Below are 27,220 nucleotides of genomic sequence, written 5' to 3' on the forward strand. Positions count from 1 at the left end.
TTAGTGTGCCATCCAAACCCTTGGTAAGGCCATTCTCACTGAGGTGAACTGAAAACACAAACACAACCTGATGCAAAACTTCTGCGGCTGTACGAATGATTCAACGGCAGTCGTTCAATCCCCACTGTTTCCTCTCATGTGGCCCACTTGATGTTTGGTGGCATGTCCTAAAATCAGCTCGCGAAACGCATGTACTGAGTAGATTTCTCACAGACATCACGGTGGGCCCCACCTATCTTCCATCGCAGGAAGCTTTTTGCAGGAATCCGCGTTCCTCTACCTTGCCGTGAAGTGGGCCCACTAGGGTTTGTCCCCAACACGTGTCCAACACGCGTGTCCAGCACATATGGCATGTTAGGGTGCATGCATGCAGTTGAAAAAGCATTTTTTTTTCCTGGTCTGTCTTGGACCGCAAGAAAGTAGCGTTCGTGGGCAACGTTCTCCACCGTAGATTCATCTTACTATCATGGCCAATGAGAATGCCCGATAACTACAGCTTTTCAGCAGGGAATGGACACATGGTGGTCCTTCAACTGGTCAAAACTCCCCACATGGGAAGGGATGAAGAAGGTAAGTTTGGCCGCGGATTTCCTGCTGACAGCCTTTCCGCATGAAGTTCCTGCGCAAGGATGCTAAGTGGGGCCCACCTAGATGTTTCTGAGAAATCCACTCCGTCCATCCGTTTTTCGATCTTATTTTAGGGCTGCAACCAAAATGAGATGTATCCGACACTCAAGTGGGCCACACAAGAAGAAATAGTGGGAATTCAGCGAGCACCGTTGAAGCATTCCTATTGCCATAAAAGTTTTGTATCAGGCTATCTTTATGGTGTCATCCCATTGGGAATGACCTTATAAACGGTTTGGATAGCATATAAACATCAAGGTGGAGCCAGGAAGGTTTCAACGGTAGAAATTTCTCTCCCCAAATTTCCCTCTCATGTGACCCACTTGAGTTTTCCATTCAGCTCATTTTTGGTCAAAAGTCCTAAAATGAGCTAGCAAAACAGATGGACGGAATGGATTTCTCACATATATTGTAGTGGGCCCCACCTAGCATCGTAGCGCAGTAATTTCATGCGAAAGGCTTTCGCAGGAAATCCGCGTCCGGTAAGTTTCCTCAACATTTCTGATTTTGAGAATGTGAGTGGGCGCTACGTGGCTGATTTCGGAGTGCCTGTATATGAAGCGTCCCAGGTTGGCGGAGTATCAAATAACTACCGTCCCTTCACGACTGAGAGGGACAAAAGAGAGGAGAAAGCTACAAAATTTAGAACTCCACAAAAACCAGAACCTTCGCCTCTTCCTCATTTTTCTTCTTAATAAAAAGGAGAAAAAAAGAGGATTTTGCTGATTTTCTCTTTTCAGAGAGAGAGAGAGAGAGAGAGGTGCAGAGATGCAATCAGTGGTTGTAAATCCATGTTATTGCAGGGTCCACCAACCCCCAGAAGCCTCCTGTTCAGGCGGCTCCCGTCTTCCCTCTTTCAAGGTTTCTCTCTCTCTGCTTATTTATTTATTTATTTTTGGTTGTTTTAATTTCTAATTCTTCCGAATATCTAAAATTCAGAATTCGAGTATACATGGCCGCCAGATTTCGTTTGCCCCGATCGGTTTTCAGATACGAAGGAGTTGTTTTCGCACTCGTACCTTTACCAAAACACATGGGCGCAGTGAGTTTCGTGTCCCCTCTCTTTCTCTTTGCCTTTTGTTCTCTTTTTTTTTTTCCTACGTTTCTTGATTATTGGGTTGGTTTTGGTCTAATTCATTTATTAGGTTAGTTGGTGTTATTCATGGATGAGATTCCTAGACATTGATTGCTTTGATTTTGAGCAGAATATTGAACTGTAGAAAAATTGTAGTTGTATGGATGCTATTAATTCGTTGTTTTCCTTTTTTGCTTTCAATTGGAAGAGATTGTGAGATATGAGTGTTGCTGGTTATGGGCCAAGCGGATTCTTAGGACGTCCTTAATAGAAAAATCATGCAGGTTTTTTTTTTGGGTAGGAGGTTTTCTCCAATACATCCTGAAGTATTACAATAAGATATGTTGGGACTCTAGCTGTTTTATTTGGGCCTTTTTCAATGATGCAAATTTTGTATTTGATAGGGCTAGTCTTGCATGGGGGATTCCCCCCCTCCTGGAAAAAAAAAAAAAAAAACTCTGGTAAAATATTTCACCCCTTTTGATTATACAGAGGTTATGGTGGTAACTTGTTCAAAGCAAAAGAGCCAAATTATTGAAGGGATGAAATAATTGAATTGAGAGCTTTTGTTTGTTGTTGTGAGACTTGTCATTTAAACAGTTTGGATCATTGGAGACCCAGATTCAAAGGCTATAGTCTCCACATATGGTATTTCAATATGTTGGGATGTGTTAAATCTAACCCATTTGGGTGGTGCATACTTTTCTTTTATTTTTATTTGAAAATCCCCTCTATGCCAAGAGAAATTTTAACCATCAATTGGATTTGGCTGAAAATTGAATTGTATAAATGGCGTCTTTGTTGGAAAAACCATGAATTTTATTATGTGAATGGAAAAAAGAGGCGTCAGCAAGGACCAGGAGGGAGATGAGTTCACCATTTATCTGAATTATTGCTAAGAAGTCTAAAAGGAAATGCTGAGTAGGCTTGCTTGAGTTGCTTGATGTTTATTCCCCACAACTGATGATCCATTCTGTTCATCCATAAAGCCCTAGTGCAGATAAGCCGCATGGAAAAAGTTGTGCTATTCAGTGATCACACATCCAAACAAAGGTGGGTTAGAAATGTACAGGTTGAGAATCTCTGATCAATGAGATATTTTGTGGCCGATATTCTACGGGGCTTTCTAGGTGAATGGTTCAGCATATCATTCCTCTCAAGAAAAGAAGAATAAGGTTTAGATAAACACATGGTGGGGATGATTGGGCAAGCGTCCCAAATGTTACCAAGATCAATCCCCCTGCATTTTCCGAACCTGAGTCAGGCCATCTAGATTGCTACCCTTTTCTACCTGAAATTATGTTTCTATACTCTTACTGTTGTTTAGGTTGTTATGTAAAGTTGTATTTAGAATATGGAAATTTATAGCAAACGGATATTATAATACCACGCATGCAGGATTTATAATAAAATAGTTCATCATCATATATATCAAGTACAATGTCAGTTTATATGTACAACTATGATATGTATACTTTATAGTATCTACTCTTATGACCAACATGACTGCACCCCTAGCATACCATGCATTGGAGGAAGCAGTGTGCCACATGCCCATTTCTGTGCAACATACCAGAGAGAGTTGCGATCCAGGAAACCTTGCTCCCAATACTTCCTCAACTCTAAATTCTGAAAATGGCAAAAACTTGTCAATTGTCATGGTCATGGATGTAGATGGATACGTTTGATTTGACAAGACCTGTCCCTCAGATTGCCTTAAGATGTCTACTGGACCTCATTTTTATTATTATGACAAGACTCATCCCTCGGATTGCCTTAAGATGTATACCGGACCTCATTTTTTATGATTATCTGTTGGCCATTAGGAAAGAATTTGCTTATATACATGGTTGTTTTTGGAGCTAGGGGGCCACAGGAGCTTCTTAAACTTTTGGTTGCAAGAGCACCCTGCGTGAAGGTGTTGCACTGTTGCTGATAAAAGAAGTTTTTCACTGTTGACACTTTGCTCCTGTTAAGGACCTTGCTGGATGTTGCTAATTGCATTTCACCTGAAAAATTCAGTGCTATTTTGGAAAATAGTTGTGTTGATTTGCTTTTTGCTGCAAAATTAGAAGCACAAGCACCTGAAATGGTTTATGTATCCTAGTTTTTTCATAAGAAGAGAGGTGATAAAGAGATTTGTGCAATGAGGATCGAGTGTTTTCATTGCTTGCTGAAGTGTCATGTTTTTGAGATTTGGGAAAATTCATCTGGTGGGTCCCACTGTAAGCATGCCCTAACCCAAATTCCGGCCTGTTTGCTCATCAAGTTTGCCACTAGTGTACTTTGAATGTGGACCTGACCTTTTTCTTTTTTCTTTTTCATTTTTTAAAATCTCAAACTGTTTATTTTTCTCATACACGTGTTGCCCATATAGTGAGTGGATCAGTCCGATACTTGGGCCATGTCATGTTAACAGGGACATCAGAATGACGAACTTGGCTTTCTCGCGGTAGTGAGGGTGGCGATTCAGGAATGGGGATACCTTACCGGTCAAGGAAATTTTGGTGGATAAATATGGGATGTTGAAGAGTGGGTGGAAATTTTGGGCGCTACCAGGAGGAAGTGGCATGTGATTTGGAGGGGAGTCTCATGGGTCCAATCAATCTGTCTTAGATTTGCTCAATTCTACGTTGGTAATGGTTACAAAATTAATTTTTCGAGCAATATGTGTTGCAGCCACTCTGCTTCAGGAAATATTTGAAGATCTCTTCCTGATTGCTGTTGACAAAGAGCTAAAAGTTTCTGATTACTAGCAAAGGCATGTGGTAAAATCAGCTGGGGCCCTATTTTTCACCTTAATTTGAAGGAGCTAGAGATCCAATCCCTGGCCAGCATGCTTGCATGTTGCATCTAGAAAAAGTTTACGTCCCATTAGAAGGAAGAGAGACCTAGGAGTTTGGACAAAGGAGTCGTACAGAAAGTTGACAAATTAAATCTCTAGCTCGTATCCTCGCCACCTGCCGGTGTTCACCAGACATAGTCTTTAAAAAGGTATGGAAAGAGTACCTTTGAAGGTAATGGCCTTCACTTGGTTAGCTTGTTTGGGGAAAATCCTCATTGTTGATAACGAGATGGATGGCGATGGCAAATAGATTTGTCATGTGCAATCAAAATGAAGAGTTTGTTAATCATCTCCTAATCACCTGCACAACTAGGTTATCAAGTTCGGGTTAAAGTGGGTTATGTAAGGATTGTTGACTCAATTTTGGAGCAACAATCTGTAGGTGGTTGGGGTAATGTCGGGAGGACTATTTGGAAGATGGCGGGGTTTGCTATTCTTTAGGGGATTTTTTAAAAAAAGATGTTTCTTTGGGGGATTTGGCTGGAAAGGAATACTAAAATATTTCGGGAAAGCAAGCTTAGGCAAAAGGAATAGTTCACAAAATCATCAGACTCATTGTGGAGCAGAGCAGTGGTGTTTGGGTGTTGAAGGAAATCCACTGATCATTGTTTGAGATTAATTGGGCTAAAACGTTACTATAGAGGCGGGTTTAGATGAACATACAGAGATATGGTGTCAACTATTTGAAGGCCATTTCAAAGCAAATTTTAAAAGATGCTCCTTTGGCAATTCGGGCTTTGTGTGCATGGGAGGCATTATTCATGACCACAACTGGAAGTCTCTATTGGAGTTCTCGAGCCCAATTGGAATTCAGAAGTCCAATTATGCAAGGTAGCGAGTATCCTTTTGGTGACTTAACCGGTAATAGCAAATAATTTAATTCTTATTTTGATAAGCAGGGGATTCTAGAAATATCATTAGATGGGTCTCCAATGTTCATGGACCTTAGAGAGCCGTGGATTTGATTGCATAAGTCATTGATCCTTATAGAGGTTAGCCACTTCATTTCAAACAAATCAGGAGGGACGCCAATGAGATAACTGACTCCTTGGAAAAAGTAGAAGCCTCCAGGGGGGGTTGAAGGTGTGGGACCTTAGTGAGCCGTAATGTCTCAAGGATTATTTTTGTTTCAAGTTGGTTTGTTCCGGTAGCAGGTTTGATGTTTCTACTATATTTTTTTCCTTTCCTTGATAAAGCATTTTATCCTTCAAAAATAAAAATTAAAATTATACAGCTTAGAAACTTCACCACTAGAAACCTTCTCAAGTATGAAGTGACAATTGACTTCAATATGCTTACTTCATTTGTGAAAGACCGGGTTATTTGCAATATGAATGACTGTCCGATTATCAAAAAACAATTGAATCGGTAGGTTCATTACAAAACCTATTTCTTGTAAGTAGATCTTCAACCACCCAAGCTCACAGGTGTGAGCCATAGCCCTATACTCTGATTCAATGCTGTATCGGGCTACAATACTCTGTTTCTTACTCTTCCATGTAACCATATTTCTTTCCACAAACATAAAATAGCTAGTTAACTTGCTAAATTTGCATTAGAATATCATGTAACTTGTAGATGATTATGTCGCTCATATTAGATTTCTTGGCTTGGAGCTATCTTAAGATACCACAGAATCTAAACTACTGCATCCACATTGGAATCTAAGAGAACTCATGAACCGATTGACCATACTCACAGCATACAAGTAATGGTCTAGTAAATAAGTTTTCCAACTATCTTTCTATACCTTCGTGGGTCTTCAACCACATCTCTTTGATTGCTAACTATTTTTTTATTAGGATCCATTGGTTTATCAGCTGGTTTAACACAAAGAAGGCTTGTCTTTATAAGCAAATCCAAGAGTGTTTATTTGAAATACATTAATATCCACTTCCAGTGTTGTAACTTCCTTCCTAAGGAAATACCTAAGATGACCCAACTATTTTGTCAAAAAGTGACGTTGAAGGTGTTGTTTAAGTTCTTCAATCCCTCCGCTATCACTTCCTGGGATCGAAATATCATCCACAAAAAAAAAGCACAATGAACCCTGACTCATCTCTCCGCATGAAGATTGAGTGATCGACTTGACTCCATTGTAACCCATAGGCCAACATAATCTTATTGAATTTGTTAAACCACACATGTGAAAACTGCTTCAACCCTTGTGCGCTCTAGCAACAAACCCACTTGGTTGCTCCGCATAGAATTCCTTTGTAAGATCTTCATGAAGAAAAGACAAATTTCAAATTAAGGTGGAACATGGGCGATCGCTAATTGCAATTGAAATAATATTACAATCGAGTTAAGCTTGGCAATTAGAAAGAAAGTCTTTGTAGTCAACGTTGAGCTTCTAAGTGTATCCTTGAATGCAAGCAAGCGATCTTTAAACTTTCATGGTACTATTTAGCTAAAATTTAATGGTGTACGCCAACCCACATCCAATAACAAGCTTGCGATGAAGAGCAACCATTTCTTCTTCTAAAGCCCACATCCACCCCTTATGAGACAAGGCATCCTTATACGACTTAGGAACATAATGATACGAAAGAGGGGTTCAAGCCCTTAGCTCAATGGTAGACAGTGCATTTCCACATTTAAGTCTTAGGTTCAAACCCAATTACCTGTAGAAAAATAGAATGTGAGGAAAGGATAATGTAAATTTACGAAATCTTGAAGACAAACAATGAAAGGAGACAAATTTGGAGATTTGATGTTTAGTACAAGCAGTGTTTTAAATATCGATGATATGGGCCGATATATCTCACGATATATCTTGTAGCCCACCAGTGCGATACGAAACGCACAAGTAGTGCGATATATCCCACATGTTTGATCTGGTGAGCATTTTCGAATTTTGATCCTTTATTTTCTGTAAACAATGTTAAATTTGTGTCAAATTGTTACAAATTCATGATTTTTCATGTTTTGCATGAAAAATCACGGATTGGGAACTTCAATTTCGAGATTTGGAGGAGATGGGCCGAGTTGCGGAAAATTTCCTAATTTCTCGCAAATCATTTGTAATCTGTGTCCAAACATCAAATCAAATGTAAGCTAATCTAGTGATTCTTCTTTTGCTTTTGAATGCATCGCTTTTGTTTCTACACGTCTTCTTACATTTATAAATTATATGAATAGACATGAATATACTTGTATCAATTCAGTTAGACAACGCATAAATTAGGACCTCATACAAAGAAAACCTATTATGTGTACTTGCTTTTTTTATAATGTTTTGATTTATAAGTGTGTATTGATGTCTTTTTTAACAATCACCGAAGTTTCGTTGAAAAATTCAACCAATTTCCCAATGTTTCCCCATGTTTTCAACAACAACGATACATTACGCGATACAACCGATATATCCCATGCGATAAACCGATGCATATCCGTATCCCAAGAATGCGATATGTAACGCGATACTGATATTTCGAACACCGAGTACAAGCACATCTACCTTTTCCAAGTGCAATAGTGAGGTCGGAAGGATCATAGAAATTGACCACATGCTTGGAAAAAGATGTGGTGGATGGCACGTTACAGTTAGCTTCACTATCTCCCTTCTTCCATTGTAATTACACTTTGATAGTAGGTTCGACTGTAGGAGTGAATTGACTAGTGGGAGATGGTGACTGGGTAGTGTTGACCTCAACAAGAAGAGGCACTGGCAGAAGAGAAGAAGATTGAGGAGCATTCATCTCAAGGGGCTTTCTTTTCAAATTGAATAGTGGATTCAGAGACGGTAACATTAACCCACTACTGCTTAAGAGAAAGGATGAAAAGAAAAGAAAAAAAATAAAGCAAACACTCCGAGATTTCCTCTACTAATTCAAATACAATTTATAAGTTAGAATCTCATCCATGAATTATCAACTCTACCCAAAAAACATATTGTTTTCTCCCATATTGCTGATCCTGTCCTTTTTTTTTCTTAATATAATCCCGTTATCTTTGAAAAAAAAAAACACAGATGCAGATCTCAAATAAATTATCGACGATCAATAATAACATGTGGCTCGCATCATGATTAGATTGTCTCAATATTAACTAATTGGGCTGTGTACACATTTAACAAAAAGACACCCCCCAACACATGCACATACGCAGGTCTCAAATAAATTGCTGATGATCAACAACTGACGTTAACATGTGGCTTGCTTTATGATTAGATCAGCTTGATATTTCGCTCAAGTGACTTATACAATCGATTTCTTTGTTTCTGATTATGTTTCTGGTATTGCCGATATTATTACTATCAATGGGTTAGCGATATGGATACTGGGGATAAGATAGAACTATCGATATTATGCGATATTATCAAAGATACCAGTGTTTGTACCTACAAAATTTCTGGAATAAAGAATTTAAAAAAAACCCAATGTTTCTTTTTGTTTAAAAAAAATAAAATAAAATTTGGGTATCTTTCCTAGGGGTGTTTAAATTAGTGCATTATATGTGCTAAATTATTACATTATTTCTTAAAAATTAGTGCATTAGACAATGGAAACCTATTATGTATAGTTGTTTTTGATAAAGTGCATGACCATGTCTTTTAATATCTCTTGAAGTTTCACTAAAGAAAAAAAAAACCAATGTTTTATTTTTTTGGGTATCTTTCCTATGGGTGTTTAACTTAGTTTATTATATGTGCTAAATTGTTGCATTATTTCTTAAAAATTAGTACATTAGACAATGTAAACCTATTATGTATAGTTGTTTTTATTAATATTTCAAGTTCTAAGTGCATAATCATGTCTTTTAATATCTCTTGAAGTTTTACTGCCAACTTCTGCGATGTTCCTATTGTTTCCCTCAGACAACATTTTACCTGGTATCTGTGATATTATGGATGATATCATTAGATGTTTTTATATCCTAAGTCATTGACACATTTTCTACTCACAATAAAGTGTGTTTACGTAATTTACCATGAGTCCAACCATGTTCATGGCCTATGGTTGGAATTTTGCTTACTTACCCTTAAGAAGAAAGGATGACAAAGATTCTATCCGCTCACTAGAACCAACTAAATGCTGGCTGAGTCTGTACTCATCCCTCATAAATACGTACATGCATGCATCTATATATGTATATTTACGTTGAGCTTGTAGCCTATGGACCTGGGGTGCTTATGCAATGATCCACACTGTTTTGTATGATGGGCCACATAGGGGATCATTGAACGAGAACAATCTTCAAGACGCAAGATCCCTATGGATGGTCTTGGAGAGAACGTTTAAAGGCAACAATCCATATTCAAAGGAAAGAGTAAATGATCCAAGGGTTGGAATATTCTGATATGAGTTTTTTTTTTCCTTTTTCAATTCATTGATTGTAATCAGCTTATGTAATAGACTATTAGATGGTGCTTGATTGTCATCAACCCATGTAATAATCTCTTGCATTGCGCCTATGGGAGTCAAGGTATTCTGTAATGGTAACAGTGGCCATAACGGCCACCACCATTACCTTTACGATATGGGTCCTAACGGCTGTTATGGCCCCTTGTAACGGCCTTTATGGTCTCTCTGTTCTTCTTCTTCTTCCTTTTAAAGTTTTTTTTTTTTTTTAAATTTTTTAAATTTATTATTATTATTATTTTTTTTACTGAAAGAAAAAACCCAAAAACTTGTATCTGCCCTATAACGTTGAAAAAAAAAATCTGAAAAACCTGTATTTTCACTGTAACAAACCATTATGGGGCTGTTATGGCCAGTGTTTCAAATATCGATACTATCGGCCGATATATCGGCCGATATTATCGGTATCGCACCACTGCGAGACGATATACTCGCGATAACCTCCGGAAGATACCAAAAAATCCCAAATCTAGATATCGGCCGATATTATCGTCGATATCGCACGATATATCGACGATATCGGCTTCGAGCAATGGAAAATCAAAAAAAAAATTGAATTAGAAAAAAAAGAAAAAGAAATCGGAGAGTACCTGGCTGTAGCGGTGATCGGAGGTGGGCCATTCGACAAGTAAGTGCGATTTTCTTCCTATTTTCTTCATCTTCCCTCTTTCTCGGAGATTCCGGGGAGGAATCAGGCCGGATCGACCTTTCAGAACGAGATTTGAGGGGAGGAACTGGGTCGGACTGCGCGGATGGAGAGATTTGAGAGGATGAACCCTAAAATGAAGAGGGAAAGTGAAAAGAGGGGCGGATGGGGAAATCGGTTTGCGTACCGACTTACTCAGTACGCTCTTATCGTACTGAGTAAACTCTGTAGGGCCCATTGTTTGGTATATAGTTCATCCACGCCGTCCATAAGTTTTTCCAGATCATTTTAGGGGTTGACCCTAAAAATAAAGTATATCAAAATCTCTAGTAGACCATACCAAAGGAAACAGTGGAAGTATTGATTTCCACCGTTGAAATATTTATAAGGCCCCAATGATGTTTATTTGTCATCCAAACTGTTCATAATATCATAAAGACATGTATGAATGGAAAAAACAAATATCATCTTGATCTAAAACTTCTGCGGGCCCCCAAGAACTTTTCAACGGTAGTCTTCAATTCAAACTTAGAACTGTTCAGGTGGTGTGGTCCACTTGAGCTATGGATATGATTATTTTTTCTTTAAAAAGCCATGAAATTATATGATAAAATGGATGGCCGGATTTGATAAAATGCATGAATGACAGTGGGCCCCACAGAGTTTACTCAGTACACAGTGCGCAATCCGATTCGGCGGATGGAAATAGGATTGCGTACTAGTTACTCAGTATGCTTTTATCTTACTAAGTAAACTCAGTTGGGTCCAACTTGAATGTATGCAGTTTATCCAATCCGTCCATAAGTTTTTTTACATAATTTTATACGTTGAGCCTAAAATTAAAGCATATACAAAGCCCAAGTGAACCATACCATTGGAAACAGTGTTGAATAGTGATTTCGACCGTTGAAATCTTTCTAGTGCCCAAAGTGATATTTATTTCTCATCCACCATGTTCATAAGATAAAAAAGACTTGGATGAAGTGAAATAAAAAATATCAGCTTTATCCAAAACTTCGGTGGCCCCTAGAAATTTTCAATGGTAGTCACTCATTTCACACTATTTCCTGTGGTGTGGTCTACTTGATCTTTGGATATAATTTTTTTTTTTGATATATCGAACTGAAATTAACTTTTAAAATGGATGGATGGTGTGGATCAAATAGATAAATCACGGTGGATCCCACAGAGTTTACTCAGCACGCTTAACATACTGAGTTACTCCGTACGCAATCCGCTTCCCTGCCGATGGGGTAAATGCTTTCCACCGTTGAAACCTTTCTCCACTGATTTCTATGGTAGGGTCCACTCGAGCTCTGGATCTGACCCATTTTTTGGCTCATGCTATAAAATGATCTCTTCAAATGTATGGACGGTGTAGATAGAAAAAATACATCATGGTCGGACCCACATAACTTGGTGACGTCTCGTGCCTCCGTCACTGACGGGTATTCACGTTCGAATGCGTACTCAGTACGCTCTTACCTTACTGAGTAAACGCAGTTGGCCCACCGTGATTACACGTGGTTTATCCACGCCGTCCATCCGTTTTTAATGATCATTTCAGGCGTTGAGCCCTAAATTGAACCATATCCACAACTCAAGTGGACCACATTACAGGAAACAGTGTTGAATGAACGTTGACCATTAAAAACGTTGTGAGAGCCATAAAAGCTTTGGAACAACTTGATATTTATTTTTTCCCTTCATCTGGGTCTTTAGGACCCAATCAACAGATTGGATGTCAGATAAACAGTACAGTAGGCCTTAGGAGGATTTTAATGGTAGATATCCAATCATTATTGTTTTCCTTTGGTGTGGTCCGCCTTCGATTTACATCCCTATGATTTATTGTATCAACCCCTAAAATGATCCGTAGAAATGGATGAACGGAGTGGATGAAACAAATACATTATGGTGAGGCCCACAAAGCACCGACCATCAGCCATGAGGCCCGTGTCAGGGGGAGTAGCCAATCCGTCTCCCCGCGCACGAGACTGACGGGTTGCGTAGCCAGACTGCCTACTGAAGTGATGCACCAAGTTCTGTGGGGCCCACCATGATGTATGTGTTGTATCTACACCGTCCATACATTTAGGTATATCATTTTAAGGCATGAGACAAAGAATGAGTCAGATCCACTGTTTTCTGGGCCTTAGAAAATTTTAATGGTGGGCGTCACTCTCTCCACTGTGTTCTATGGTGGGGTCCATTTGAGTCTTGGATTTGACTCATTCTTTGGCTCCTACCCTAAATTGATATCTTCAAATGAATGAACGGTGCGGATACAACAAATATATCATGGCGGGTCCCACAGAACTTGGTCACGTCACTTCTGTAGGGGCTAGCTACGTCTCAGCCTGTCAGTAGCTAATCCGCCTACCACACGCAACCTACAAGAGGTGAAAGCCATTGTACATAGGTGTCATGCAAGGAAATGATATATTTATAAATATTATGCTTTTCAATTTAAATATAGTTGCGTTAGTTTAGTTAAACATCGCATAACTTAGGACCCTATACAAAGGAAATTTATTATGTGCATCTTTTTTTTTGAGATGTTATGATTTAAAAGTGTGTATTAAGGGCCTTTTTAACAATCCCCAAAGTTTCATTAAAAAATTCAACCATTTTCCCAATGTTTCCCCATGTTTCCCAAAAAGTGCGATAAACTATGCGATACAAACGATATATCCCGTGCGATAACCGATACGTATCTGTATCCCAAGGGTGCGATACATTGTGCGATACCGATATTTCGAACACTGGTTATGGCCTTTACAGGTGGTGTAACTGGCCGTTAACGGTGGTTACAGATCATTTTTTCCATAACGATTGCTACGACCATTACTACGCCGCAAAGTGTAACGGTTGCCACCGTTACCCTTACGTAACGGCCTCTAACACTCTTTATGGCACACCACTGAGAGTTTTATGTTCTCTTGCTAGTCCCCGGCCCAGAGAAACAAGGGGTTGCATCAGGTTGGCAGCTAGTGTCAAACTGATGCCATAACTTTCAACATGAAAAATCCGATTGGAAAAGGATTTGTGTAGCTGAGGCCAATTAGTTGGGATATGGCTTAGAGTGATTATGATGATGATATATTTTTATTTGGTTATCCCCATCCACAATGAGGCCCATCATATAAATGGTTTTGATTATTGAAACATGAACTCAACTTCAACGACTACAGTCCCTACCTAAAACAACAATTCCTCGATATGTGTTGTAGCAAATCCCTCGTCAATGTGACCTTTTCATAACTGCTTTTCCTCCTGCATTGCGCGTATATCCCACTAATAATCTTATTTCACAAGGTTTGGCATGCATCACATCATTGTTTTGATCTTTTTTATTCTTGTGTTGGGATATGCATGATACACATGCATGCTTCACTTTATCCTAATCTTAGTTCACAAGGTTTGTCATGTATCACATCATTGTTTTAATTATTTTTTATTCTTGTGTTGGGATATGCATGATACACATGCATGTTTCACTTTATCCTTTTTAAATAGTGGGTAGTGCACAATTTACACTGCTGTAGTTCTTCCAGGGTTGTAGAACTTTATCATTTGTGTTAATGTAATTTAAAAAGTGGAGTACAGTGCATCTTGAGGTCTACTGGCCCTTGAAAGCATCTGAATTCTAAGTCCGATGCAAGGACTATTAATTTATAAACATCTGGGTTCCTGCATTCTTTGTTCTTTATTGCTTGTAAGCTTCTATGTGCAACTCCTATATGAAGTTGAGATTTCTCTGTGATTAATTCATTTTTCTTACTTCCTATTCTATGAGATGGAGGTTGATAGATAGAAGGCTTAGTGTGAAGTAAATTGGTGCTGATTGTCTTATTGCTCTTGTTTATTATATTTACTTATTATTCTGTCATAGATGATCTGTTTTATCTTTTTATGATTTGATGCTTGTTTTCTAATATTATGCATGCCTGACATTGCTCCCTCTCCTTGCTGAAGCAGTCAAAGCCATTGCTACTCCAAATTCAGTGGTGGAATTGCCACTGACTGCGGAAAATGTTGAGAGTGTATTGGATGAAGTGCGGCCATATCTCATGGCAGATGGAGGTAATGTGGCATTACATGAGATTGATGGCAATGTTGTGAGATTGAAGCTGGAAGGAGCATGTGGCTCATGCCCAAGTTCTGTAATGACGATGAAGATGGGCATCGAGCGTCGTTTGATGGAAAAGATTCCAGAAATAGTCGCAGTCGAACCAATTGCAGATGAGGAGACAGGTCTTGAGCTAAATGAAGAAAACATAGACAAGGTATTTGTCCCTTTTGATAGTTGTTTCCTTGTCCCATTTATAAATTCGCTGCTCTTCCAAGCGCTGAACTGTTTTAATTCTTATTTATTCCATGGTAGTGTTTTTATCTGAATGATCATGCAAAACTGAGTAGTTTGATTGGTCCTATTTACCAAATTTTGGCTAGTCCGATGAGGGATGCTGTTGGGGTGAGCTAGAGTGGATTCCTTCAAGGTACACATTGAATATGGCGATCATGGCAAATCAAGATACATAGTCAGTCCTTCCTATTTTTTGTTTATTTGGAATAATATGGAGTAGGCCCTTCAAATGTACTTTCTGCACGAATGGTCCTTAAGTTGGATTTGGCCGAGGTGTAAATGTCTCACATAATCCATCCTATGTCGACATGGGAGTAGATGGCTTCAACATTGATATGAAGCAAGTTGCTTCAACATTGATATGAAGCAAGTTGTGGAACTCATTGGACGGTTTTCTGGACCGTCAATAATGTGACACGTTGTCTTCTGAATGTCACAGGCCTACCAATGAGTGGACAATCGATATTTGATAGGTGCAAGAGCTGAAGGATTTATATAGACTTGATGCTCTCAATGATGGTGAAAAGATTGGGTCAAAATGGTCTGTTGGGTCACTGATGCAGGACCATGTGATCCATGCAATTGGTTCCCACATTTCTGGTTGATTAGAGTATTTAGCCAAAGATTCCATCTAATTGGACTTTCGGGCCCACAAATCCTAATCAATGGCCCATATACACAACCTGATTGGACTGTGGGGCCCACCGGTTGAGTCAGATCCCTTTAACTCCATACACAAAACCGTGTAGAACTGGGAGTCCTTGTACCAACAATACAACACAAATATCCCTTTTGGTTGTGTATATACTTCCATACCTTGTCTTTTATTACCAATTTGAGACAATTAAGGAGAGCTATTTATGTAAGCCAATACTTCTAAGCCTAGCTTCTTTTGGTTTCTATGGTGAGATTCAAACTCTAGGAGAGCGATTCTTCTAGAACCTTTTGATGCGATTCCTTTGGGGCCTTGGGTGGAGTGATTTTGCATATTTTGTCCTTATTTGTGGTTCTTTCTTATTTATTGCTGATATTGAATAGATTAAAATCATGAGTCATATTTGAGCATCTAGTGATGGAATCAATTGCCAAACTTGGTTTAGATTTGAATATTTATGCTTCTAGTTTGATTTCATTGTTAATGCTACTTAGTCACCCTCAATGGAAAAATAGGACATCATCATCTATACTTGATTTGCATGGATTGGGGTGCAACCCAAGAGTAGGTCCCATGAAAGCTCAATTGTTGGAATTCACCCAAGAGTGGGTCCTGCAAAATCCTAGCTATGCGTCCCTGAACAAGGGTGTCAACGGGGATGGGGCCAGGCCGAGCTTTGTCCAAGCCCTACCCGCATTGTCCAATGTAGCCCCTAGCGTGGCGTGGGCTCGCGACAGGCCAAAATAGTCTAGCTTGAGTGCAACACGACATGTTTTTGCTGGGTTAGAGAGAGAGAGAGAGAGAGAGAGAGAGAGGCCCTCTCAAACCCTAATTGGTCGGATCAAGCCGAGTTGCTAGGCCATGGTACATGGTCTAAGCCTGGCCTGATTGAAAAACGAGCTTGAATTTTGAGCTCGAGCCTAGCCCTGAGAGAGAGAGAGAGAGAGAGAGAGAGAGAGAGAGAGAGAGAGAGAGAGAGAGAGGTGGTGTGGGTTAGAGCAGGGGGAGAGGAGAGATGGTGTGTGTGTGTGTGTTTTTTTTTTTTTTTGTGTATTACAAAATTGCATTCCCAAGCCCTAATGGATTGGATCCAAGGCGTTCCAAAACGGTAACGGTGGCCATAACAGCCACCACCGTTACCGTTATGATACGGGCTGTAACGGCTGTTACGACCCCCCTATCGGCCGTTACGGCCGTTTTTTATTTTTTGAAAAAAACTGTTATTGGACCATTACAGGGCCGTTACGACCTGCTTTTCTGTAACGACCATTTCGACCTTGTAACGTGTAACTGTTATGACCGTTACTGTTACGTAACAACCGTTATGTAACTAATTTTGAATACCTTGGTCGGATCGGACCGGGTTGATAGGCCATGGTACATGGTCCAAGCCTAGCCCAATTGAAAAACAAGCTTGAATTTTGAGCCCGAGCCTGGTCCTCAGGCCTGGTACTCCATCTATGTACTATCTAATTGAATTGATGCAAGTATGTTCAAAATTTATTCATATAATTTGTAAATGTAAGAAGACATGTAGAAAGACAAGCAATACATTCAAAAGCAAAAGAAGAATCACTAGATTAGGTTACATGTTTGATTTTATGTTTGGACACAAAGATCGCAACTGATTTGCAAGAAATTTGAAATTTTTGATTTTTTTTTTTCGCAACTCGTCCCACATCCTCCAAATATCTAAATGGAAGCTCTAAATCCATGATTTTTCATGCAAAACATGAAAAATCATGGATTTGTAACAATTTGACACTGATTTAACATGATTTACAGAAAAAATGCTCACCTGATCTAACATGTGAGATATATCCAACAACTTATGTGTTTCGTATCGCACAAGTGGGATACAAGATGTATCGTGGGATATATTGGTCAATGTCTTCAATACTTAAAACATTGTAGGAAACCACTATTTACCGCCACCTTGATCAATTCACTGGCACCCATTTTCCATATCGGGAATTGGACTAGTACAAAAGTGTGCTTTTTAGGTCCCAAAAATGGGGATGGGTGTACCAAAGTCAAATAGGACACCTTCCCTTTCGATCAGACCATATGCTATAGAGTTAGGCTGGATGAAAAGGTAGGATAGTTTTCATGGTGTTTGGACTGCATATGGACCATCTTCACTTCTAATTGGTGTTGGCTTTGAGCTAGGCCCATGCCTAGCAAAATCAGAAGAGGTCTAGTATGAGAAAATCCAAGTCCAATTCACATCCAAGCTTGACCATTATTTCATCCATCTATTTCTTAATGTAGGGTCTATTAGTGTAGGGATTCTAAAAATATTGGGATTAAGCATAATCCTGACTTTGGTAAACCTCACACCGTCCACATTAGATTTGTTGTCATAAAGTTGTGCTTCCCTCCACATACTTGGAATTAACAAAGTTAAAACTTGAAACGTCGCTAATTGCAATTATGTAGAGGGTTTTAATGCAAGAAATCTAGCATGGAGAGCATGGGGCCTACTAAAATCCGAAATAGACTTGAACTCGCTTATGCAGGATCACCTACCCAAATGGACCCTTATCTTCGAAGGAAATCAATTGTGATTCTAAAGTTGTAAGATGGTTACGCCCTAGATCTTTCATGCAGGGTTCTAAATATCGGTATCACGTTACGTATCGCATCCTTGGGATACAAATATGTATCAATTATCCCACGGGATATATCGTTTGTTTCGGGTAATTTATTGCACTTTTTGGGAAACATGGGGGAAATTGTTGAATTTTTCAATGAAACTTCAAGGATTGTTTAAAAAGACCTTAATACACACTTTTAAATCATAACATCTCAAAAAAGAAGTGCACATAATAGGTTTCCTTTGTATAGGGTTTGTATAGGGTCCTAAGCTATGCGTTGTCTGACTAAATTAATGCAACTATATTCAAATTGAAGGCATAACATTTAGAGTGTATGTGATGATCATTTCATCAAACACTCTAAATACTTTGAAATTAGCCTCAATTGACAGTTGTTGAAGGGAAATTTTGAAAAAAATAAATAATATTTTATTAATTTCTAATTAAAAATGATTTTTTTTTTTCCCGAAAATTGACAAGGAGTTGATAAATCGGTAGCTCAACCCTCATACATGCTTGATTTCATGTTTGGAGTGCAACATTGCAAGCAATTTGGGAGAGATTGGGGCAATTTCGAATTTTGCCCAAATTGGACCACCTACTCTAAAATTTCAAACTTAGAGTGTATATGATGATCATTTCATAAAATACTCCTAAATAATTTGAAATTAGTCTAAATTGATAGCTAGTTGAAGGAAAATTTTGAAAAAAAAACAAAACATGGAGAACATTAAGAACCAATGGATATTGAAATCAAAGCTCCAATTTCATGCAAAACATGAAGAACCAATTGATTTGTAACCATATGACACTGATTCAACATAATTTCAAAAAAAAGAAAAGAAAAAAAGGATCGAAAATTGAAAATGCTCACCGGATCAAACATGTGGGATAATATCGACACTACCCGTGCATTTTGTATCGCACAGGTGGGATACAAGATATGTCATGGGATATAATAGTTAAAACATTGCTTTCATGTAGAGCTTCCCTCATGCATCATGTTCAGTTCCAACACATTCCCGTGAATCTGTGATCCTATATGCCAATAATCTTGGGCACATGGAGTGTTCCAAATATTGGTGATATTATTGATATCGCTTGGTCAAATATACCGAAACTTTTGGAAGTACAATTTTTTTTTTTTCAAATATTGGCAATACTTGGCGATATTATCTATATCAACAATACTTTGAGAAGAATCCCTTATAAAAGTTTCCTGGCATTGGCTATACTATTGGTAATATCCCACTTTCTAGCGATAATATCCCTGATATCAAGGAAACATCCCTAAAGAGGTTAAATTTGGCAGAAAATTGAAAAAAAATAAAATCAGAAACCCAAAAATCTCCATTTTTTGGGGTCTCTCTCTCTCTCTCTCTCTCTCTCTCTCTCTCTCTCTCTCTCTCTCTCTCTCTCGTGCGCGCACGCCTAATTTTGTTCCTTTAGGTAATTTCGATCACTCATGGTTTTTATTGAAGAAAAAGTTTGGATTTGGGGAGAAATCTCAACTTGAAACAAAGATGGGCTGGAACTGAAAGGTGATGAAAAATTCGGAACTCAAACGTGATGGAAAATTCATAAAAACTATTTTTTTTAAATGAATGTTAGCATGGATTGCAATGGGATGTCTATGCATGATTCTCATGCATTGGCATGGATTGGTGGCAAAAAAATATATTTAAGTGAAAATGGAGGAAATTGGGAAAATCCTAATATTTCCATTTTCATGTTGGAAAATGCTTTCTTTACTATTAACTAATATAGACATTTTATATGTCAATGAGTGTTGGCCAATCTATTGATTGGCTATAAATTTTATATATTTAATCTTATACTGATTTTTTATTTTTATTTTTATTTTGACAGCATGTGGTTAGGATCCTATAAAATGGAAACTTACTATGTATAAATTTTTTTTTTTTTAAACAATATCTTGATTCCTACGTGGAAGCATGGATCTTGTAGCGTCTCCTTAGGTTTCACTGAAAAAATCCACTTTTTTCCCAACATTTCTCCAATGTTTCCCTCGGATAGCGATTTTATCCAAGGATCGGCGATAATATCGGTAATACCAATATATGGTTCGTATCCTTGGTCATCGATATAGGTAATGATACCAATACTCTAAACGCTAGGCACATCTTTGTTACCAAGCGTAGAATGAAATAGATAAGTTGACTGTATTCTACAACAGAGTAGAGTTGACTCAGCAGAATTTCAAGTTGAGTGTCACCTTGAGACTTGCGTTTACCGAAATTTGGCTATGACTCAAATGAACTTGACTAGTGGGACATTGGAGTCTGCTTAGTATGTTTAAGGTTGTAAATGGGCAAAAAGAAAGTAAAAGGGGTGATTTTGGAGGGGTTTTTTTATTTTTTATTTTTAAATCTTCTTTTGATTGGCTCTGGTAATACAGTGGTGAGGTTTGCTAAGCGACCTCAAGCCCACTCGCATGTACAAGGGATATCATCTACACACCACATCTACCAGTATGGGCCGTATGGCAGATGGGCATAATGTCAAGCTGGCCATCAGATGGGTCAGACCTGGAAGATGTTTCTTCCAAAAATCAGGCTGGTCCACTCATCAGGTGGGCCACAATGTTAGAAATAGGTGGAAGGCTTTGAAAACTCAGTAAACATTTGTTCCATAGTTACTATAGAACACCTGATTAGTGGACTAACCTGATTCTTGGGCCGGCAGATTTACGTGATGGATGGAATGGAGCTTGTAGCTGTGTGCTGGGACATAGAGTGCATAGGGGTGGTCGCCTGGCCTGGCTTGGACCCAGCTTGGACCTTATCAGCTAGGCCCAGCATCTAAGCCTGATCGATTTTCAGACTAGGCTTGTGCTTGGCTCATTTTAGCCTGGCCCACCCAGGCCCAAGTAGACTTCATGTGTACCTTTAAAAAAAATAAATAAATAAAATCCTACAAATATACTATTCCAATCATCTGTTAGGCAGCATATGCATCTTACATGGGGACCATTGGTTTTCATTTTTCTAGATGTCTATTTCGGAAGGATGAGGGACATTCACCATTGCTAACCAACAAATAGGGGTTTGATCAACTTTTGGATGGGCCGGGACTGGGCATGGCCAGTTATTTGGGTTCAGTATGTTAAAGTGATAGTCCCTTGATATACATTGATACACCACACTCTGATAGCTTAAGCTTTTGGAGTAAATGGTTGCTTGTCATGGTATTAGAGCCCTTGACTCACGTCTGATCCATATAAGCGAGGCATATTTGCTACTCTCGAGATTCGAACATAGGACCTTCCGCTCTGATACCATGTCAAACAACCATTTACTCCAAAAGCTTAAGTTGTCAGAGTGTGGTGTATCAATGTATATCAAGGGACTTTATCACTTTAACACAGTAGAGCTGGGAAATGAGTTGAGTCGGACCGAGTTAGGGCTGACCCGACTCGATTCGGTTTTGAAATGGGCCTGACCCAAACTCGACCCGACTTGTACCGAGTCCAGCATGCTTGACCCAATCTGAGTCTAGGTCTGGCTTGCACTAATTTGGACCGAGTCCGACCCAATCACAAGTAGTGAGTTGGGTCGAGTCGAGTCGGGTGCAACGGGTATCCACGGGCTAAAATCACAACTCAAAACCTAGATTTACTTGCCAGAATTGCAACCTCTCCATCAACTCAAAACCTAGTTGTTGTTGTTGTTGTTTATTATTATTATTATTATTTTTTGATATATATGTATGAGTTGAGTTTCAGATCTAGTTGAGTCAATATAGTGTTGGATTTCGGGTTGAGTCGAGTTACTGGGTGACTTGAACTCGACTTGGTTTGAGTTAGGATTGGATGAAGTCTAACTCGATTCGGATCGAGTCGGATTTGACTGAGTTGGACAAGTCATCTAGTTGTCCCATGCCCAGCTCTAGGGTTCTGGCTTGGGCCTCTTATGCAGTTCAATGTTGGCTCGGGTCTTGGGTCTTGGGCCTTATAGCATCGGGCCAAGCCCGTCCAAGCCAAACCAGCCCATTTCCAGCCCTACATGTACATGAACTGCCTTGTACATGCTTGTGGACATAGCAAAGCCCTGTGGCTGTTTATTATGCATACCGTTTTGTCCAAATGATAATTTATGAATTAGGTTTCATTGAGAATATGTGCTGAATTTTTTAGTGTAACTGACCAAGACGAACATCAATCCAAGTTGACAAGTCCATTTTCCAAACTATGCTATTCAGTAACTGCAATGATTCAGAGTTTTGCTGGCTTTTGTGGACTGTTTTGTAGTTTTGAACCTTGCAGGCTTTATTACTGATTGCATGCATGCTTGTAACTGTCTTCCTGATTTAGGTACTCGAAGAAATAAGGCCTTACCTTGTGGGAACTGGGGGTGGTGAGCTTGAACTTGTTAACATCGAGGAACCTATCGTGAGGGTCCGAATCACTGGTCCAGCAGCAGGGGTCATGACTGTTCGGGTGGCAATAACACAGAAGCTGCGAGAGAAGATCCCAGCAATTGCAGCTGTCCAGCTGTTATGATTTCTAGGCAAATCAGACCTTGGAACTTAATTGCTGCACGAGTATTGATACATTCCAACCAGGCCGTAGTAATAATAACACTTATAAGATGTACCCAACTATTGTATAGCTGAAATTATTTGTTGGAAAGTATATTTGTATTTGTCTTGTTTTAATCTTCAGCGAGAATGCCATTCATTACCTAAGCCATTTGCCCCCCTCCCCCATGGTCTCAATCGACATCAATTTTTTCTTAAACTTGTTGCAGGTTTGCATGGATTTGATGTAGGAGGGGGAATTATCCACTGGGGAAAACCCAAAAGGTGAATATTGCGACAATTGATGACAATTATCACTTTCTTGCATGCAGTAATATCTGAGTCGAACAGTAACAGCCCTCTCTTTCTCCAGCATTGCATTGATTCTTTTGATTTTGATTTTGTTTTTAATTTTTGTTAAAACGTTCAAATGATGGGATCATAGCTGCTTTCAAGCATTATGCATGCATGGTTGAGATCTTAGGCTGGGCTGGGAGGTTGGATGAAGCAGAGCAGTTTTTGTACAGAATACCAAACGGGTGGAATGCATTTGTGTGGCGAATGTTCCTGACATAAATGCATCACAAGGGATGGTGTTGTTGAGGTTGGGAGACTGATGAGAACAACAGGTGAGAAAAGAGCCTGAGAAGAGTTGGATTGAAATTTGGAGTTAAAAAGAGTAAATGAATTTGCGGGGGGCGACTGTTTGCACCTGCAAAGGGATGGAAATATGCTTGAAATTGAGTTGTGGCAGAAATGAAGCTTGCCGGATATCGATTCTGTTCTCAACTTTGGGGAGGAAATGGAGGATTTGATATGTTACCACAATGAAAGGTTGGCTATTGCATTGGGGTTCATCCATTCAGCACCAGCAATTACAATTAAGGTGTTCAGGAATCTGCACACCTGTGGAGATTTCAATAAGGTCCTGAAATTGATATGTGAGATTGTTGGTTTGGTAATTGTGGCTGGAGATGACACCCAATTTTATCATTTCAAAGATGGGATGTGCTCTTATTTGTACTGAGGCCCTAACACAAAATCCTTGTTAACATTCGTTTATATGATTTTAAAACACGGGCCAGTTTAAAACACATGGCAATAGAAAATATTTGTGTGACATATACAGTTGTCCTAGTATACTTAGTTCAAGATCAGTGTAGGAGTTTAAATCTCTCCTTTTTGTTGGGTTTGAGTCTTATCTATTCCCATTGTCCATACTCTTGCATGCCTGAGCACTACCTCTGGAGAAGCCATTTTTTCCCCTAATTGTTGGGTCAGTGTTTTAGGTTGAAGAGGCCCTTAATATGGATCCTTGCAATCAGGTTGGCCCCATGGCGTGGGGCTCATGAAGGTCCTGACAGGAGTGATATCAACCATTAGATTGAATCAGGTTGGAGCGAACCGTTGGATTGTGCGTGGGTGCCATAATGTCTCCTAGTTTGTTAACTGTTAAAGACTGATTTGGCACAATTGTAAATACAGCAAACCACCAAGAGCCACTACTAAGAGGTTTGTGATTGTTCATCCTGAGCTAATCAAGAATCATCAAAATCTATTCACTCTAATCATTCCTATCAAATCTCTAACATGTTTTTCTTGTTTTACCAGTCTGAAAATAGGTGTTTGAAAATTTTGCTGAAATTGTAAAATGTTATAGGTGAGGTATTTGGATTTGCAAGCCGAAGCCTACTTTTTCCGAGTTGGGAAGGAATGCTTGTTATGCTTCAGATAGCTGTAATCCTCATGTAAAATGGTTTATTTATTTATTTATCAATAGGCAAATATCACCTTAAAGATAGCGGCATTGTAACATGCCTCAGCATACCTTGGAAGTGTAATTTTATATTCTACCTCTTTTATGTCCTCTATTTTAGAATTGCCAACTGATAGGCCCCATCATGGATGTGCGCCATGGGTCATGCCTAGAAACTTTCTAGGTTTTGATGATTCTGTGGCCATCCAAGCATTGGCTTTTTCCTTTCAAACGTGGAACTTTTCTTGGCCAACTATTTGCAGGCAGTAATTAATGTTGTTCTCCAATGGGGAAGCATTGGAGATGTATGCATAAGGGCTTGAGGCAAACTCCATGCAGAAAAAATACAATGAAGGGCACCCGATTGAAAATATTCATATAACAAGAAATGCTCAAATGTTTGGCAAAAACATGCTTTAAACTAGGATTGATTTTATGGATTCAATGGAGTGGATAATTAGCAGAGGGGACATCAGTTTTCGGTTTGATCATGGGAGCTGTGATGGTCATCTCTTTGAAGTGATTATTAAAGTCCCAAAAAGAGAATAACTATGTATCTTTATGAGGTTGTAGAGCAGAATCGTATCTGAGATTTTCACAACAGTAAATCACGGAATGTTGCATGAAATTGGGGTAGATCGGCAAATAGTATGATCTCTCTGAGTTCTGCCGACGATTATATGCTTCCCCAATGGATTATTTATGTAAAATCAGCTGGGCAGCAAACTTGAGCGATGAATGGGCGGTGTTTATTCTAGAAATAGATTTGGCATAAGCTTATAGGCCAAAATTATCAACCTTTGTGTGGAAGGGCTTTCACTTAATGGTGCAAGGTTCTAGAAGGGAGGGCTCACAGGATCTAATGGGTATCTACCTAGGCTAGACCTTTTGATCTCGCTTAAAGATGGAATGATCTTAGAGACCTTTACTCAAAGCTAAAGGTAGATACGTCCATTGATCCGTCTAACTACTATGAGAGTAGAAAGGAGTTAATCACTTCTCTAATTGTATGCTTAAGGTGGCCACTGAATATGATAAATTGTTTAGATCATCTAGAGATAGCTCATTAGACAATCAATATTTGCTTGTTATTTCTCTCGATTCTTTTTGGGGATTTACTCGAGTGCATGCATTTATTGAGGAGATGCCTCTATTTTTATAAAGGAAGAAACCAAGATGATTAGGAGTTTAGATAGAATATGGTAGGATAGGGTTGATCCCTAACATATCCAAATTCTCTACCTTATTACATTTCTCTCTCATTTGAAATTGAATTCAAATTAGAACTTCATGAGATATTGAAAAAGGCGATATTCACTCGAAAATATTTCGGGAAAAATTTATGTGACCCACCAGTGGTTACTCACAAATAAGCTTCATTAGCTCATATTGAATATCTTCCACTCAATCATGTTGAGAGAAGGACACAATGTACACATCTTATAACAATCAAAACCAAAAGATCATGGCCAAAAGCACATGGATATGGATTAGTTAGAGCACAGTTGTCTTCTCATAAGTGTTTGAGTACTAAGTGATTACCTTACTAGTACTCAATAACCTAAACTTTGTTATGCATGTTCTAGTTTACATAACCACATCAGATAGAGTTAACTCTTAATCTAAAGTACTTAGCTAAAATATGCACTTATCTAACATATCGAGTTCATATAGAAAATTGATTTTTTTTTTTCCCACTAATATCAGTTCAATCCTTTTAAAATTAACAATATACTATATATGTACATTTCAAAAGAATATTGTTTGCAAGATCTTATCAAAACTCAATACTATTAGATGATAAGTCTTTAAGTGTGTATTAATAGTTTTATAAAGTTGATGTAGTTATCATGGTCTATTCTCAATACAAATATGTAATTTAGAACCAATCAAGCCGCTTGGGGAAAGCTAATCTTGAGACTTTCGTCACCATACACTAAATTAGCAATACTCAATCTCATCATTTTATATACAAAAGGAGGAAGTTGAGGATACGAAGTCACCTCAAGGACTACGTACTTGCACAATATAGTAATTAGATTGAATTAAAACATTCTACAAGTAGTAGGTCTATGCGCATTGCTATAATCTATGTTGTTTAAAGTAAATAATACAAAGTATATATTGAATCTACAATATGCAAGTAATCATGTGTGAAGTATGACTTATCTCATTTTCTCATGACCTAGCTTTTAAATTAAAACATAATGTTAATCGCATAAAAGAGTAATGAAATAATTAAATTTTTAAAAAACTTTAACTAGTCTTATCTTCATTTTTTTAGGACCGAAAATAAATACAGTGTCTCATCACTCATATCATTATCATTTATTCTTCTTAGCAGAGGAAACCACATCTCAATGTACAAACGTTGCTCTAATTTACCTCTCTTGTACATTTAAGGTTGGTCTATCTGTGCCATAGTGTTCCAATGAGCACCAATGGAGGTAACGAGTCTACCATTCATTTGTTGGTTTTGAGTGATGAGCCCTTACCGATTTGATTTAGTTTTGGGTGACGAGCCTTTACCATATTATTTGATTTTGGGGTGATGAGCCCTTGATATATTGCTTAATTTTGGGTGACGAGCTTGTACCTTTAGATGATTATTCACGTTTGATATTTTGATGATAAACCCTAATTTAGATTAAGATACACTGGCGATGAGCTACATGATACAGTTTACTCAACTTGTGATATAATGGTGGTATCCTAGTTTCGCTAATACGACTGTTTGTAAAATTGAAT

The 27,220-nt window shown here is 38.6% G+C and overlaps 1 protein-coding gene across 2 annotated transcripts; it reads left to right on the forward strand.

The window, feature by feature from the left end:
• Window positions 1–1,226: 1,226 nt before the first annotated feature.
• Window positions 1,227–22,901, forward strand: LOC131234721 (nifU-like protein 2, chloroplastic). 2 transcript variants are annotated; one of them, XM_058231657.1, is made up of 4 exons: window positions 1,227–1,488; window positions 1,567–1,669; window positions 14,538–14,845; window positions 22,511–22,901. In XM_058231657.1, the coding sequence occupies exons 1-4, from the start codon at window positions 1,396–1,398 to the stop codon at window positions 22,697–22,699; spliced, it is 693 nt and encodes a 230-aa protein (XP_058087640.1). In that variant the 5' UTR covers window positions 1,227–1,395; the 3' UTR covers window positions 22,700–22,901. The 2 variants fall into 2 exon arrangements, with proteins under 2 accessions (XP_058087640.1, XP_058087639.1); XM_058231656.1 differs by having other exon boundaries at window positions 1,228–1,488; window positions 14,535–14,845.
• Window positions 22,902–27,220: the final 4,319 nt, after the last annotated feature.

Source organism: Magnolia sinica, chromosome 19 (genome assembly GCF_029962835.1).
Source record: "Magnolia sinica isolate HGM2019 chromosome 19, MsV1, whole genome shotgun sequence".
Taxonomy (NCBI): Eukaryota; Viridiplantae; Streptophyta; class Magnoliopsida; order Magnoliales; family Magnoliaceae; genus Magnolia; species Magnolia sinica.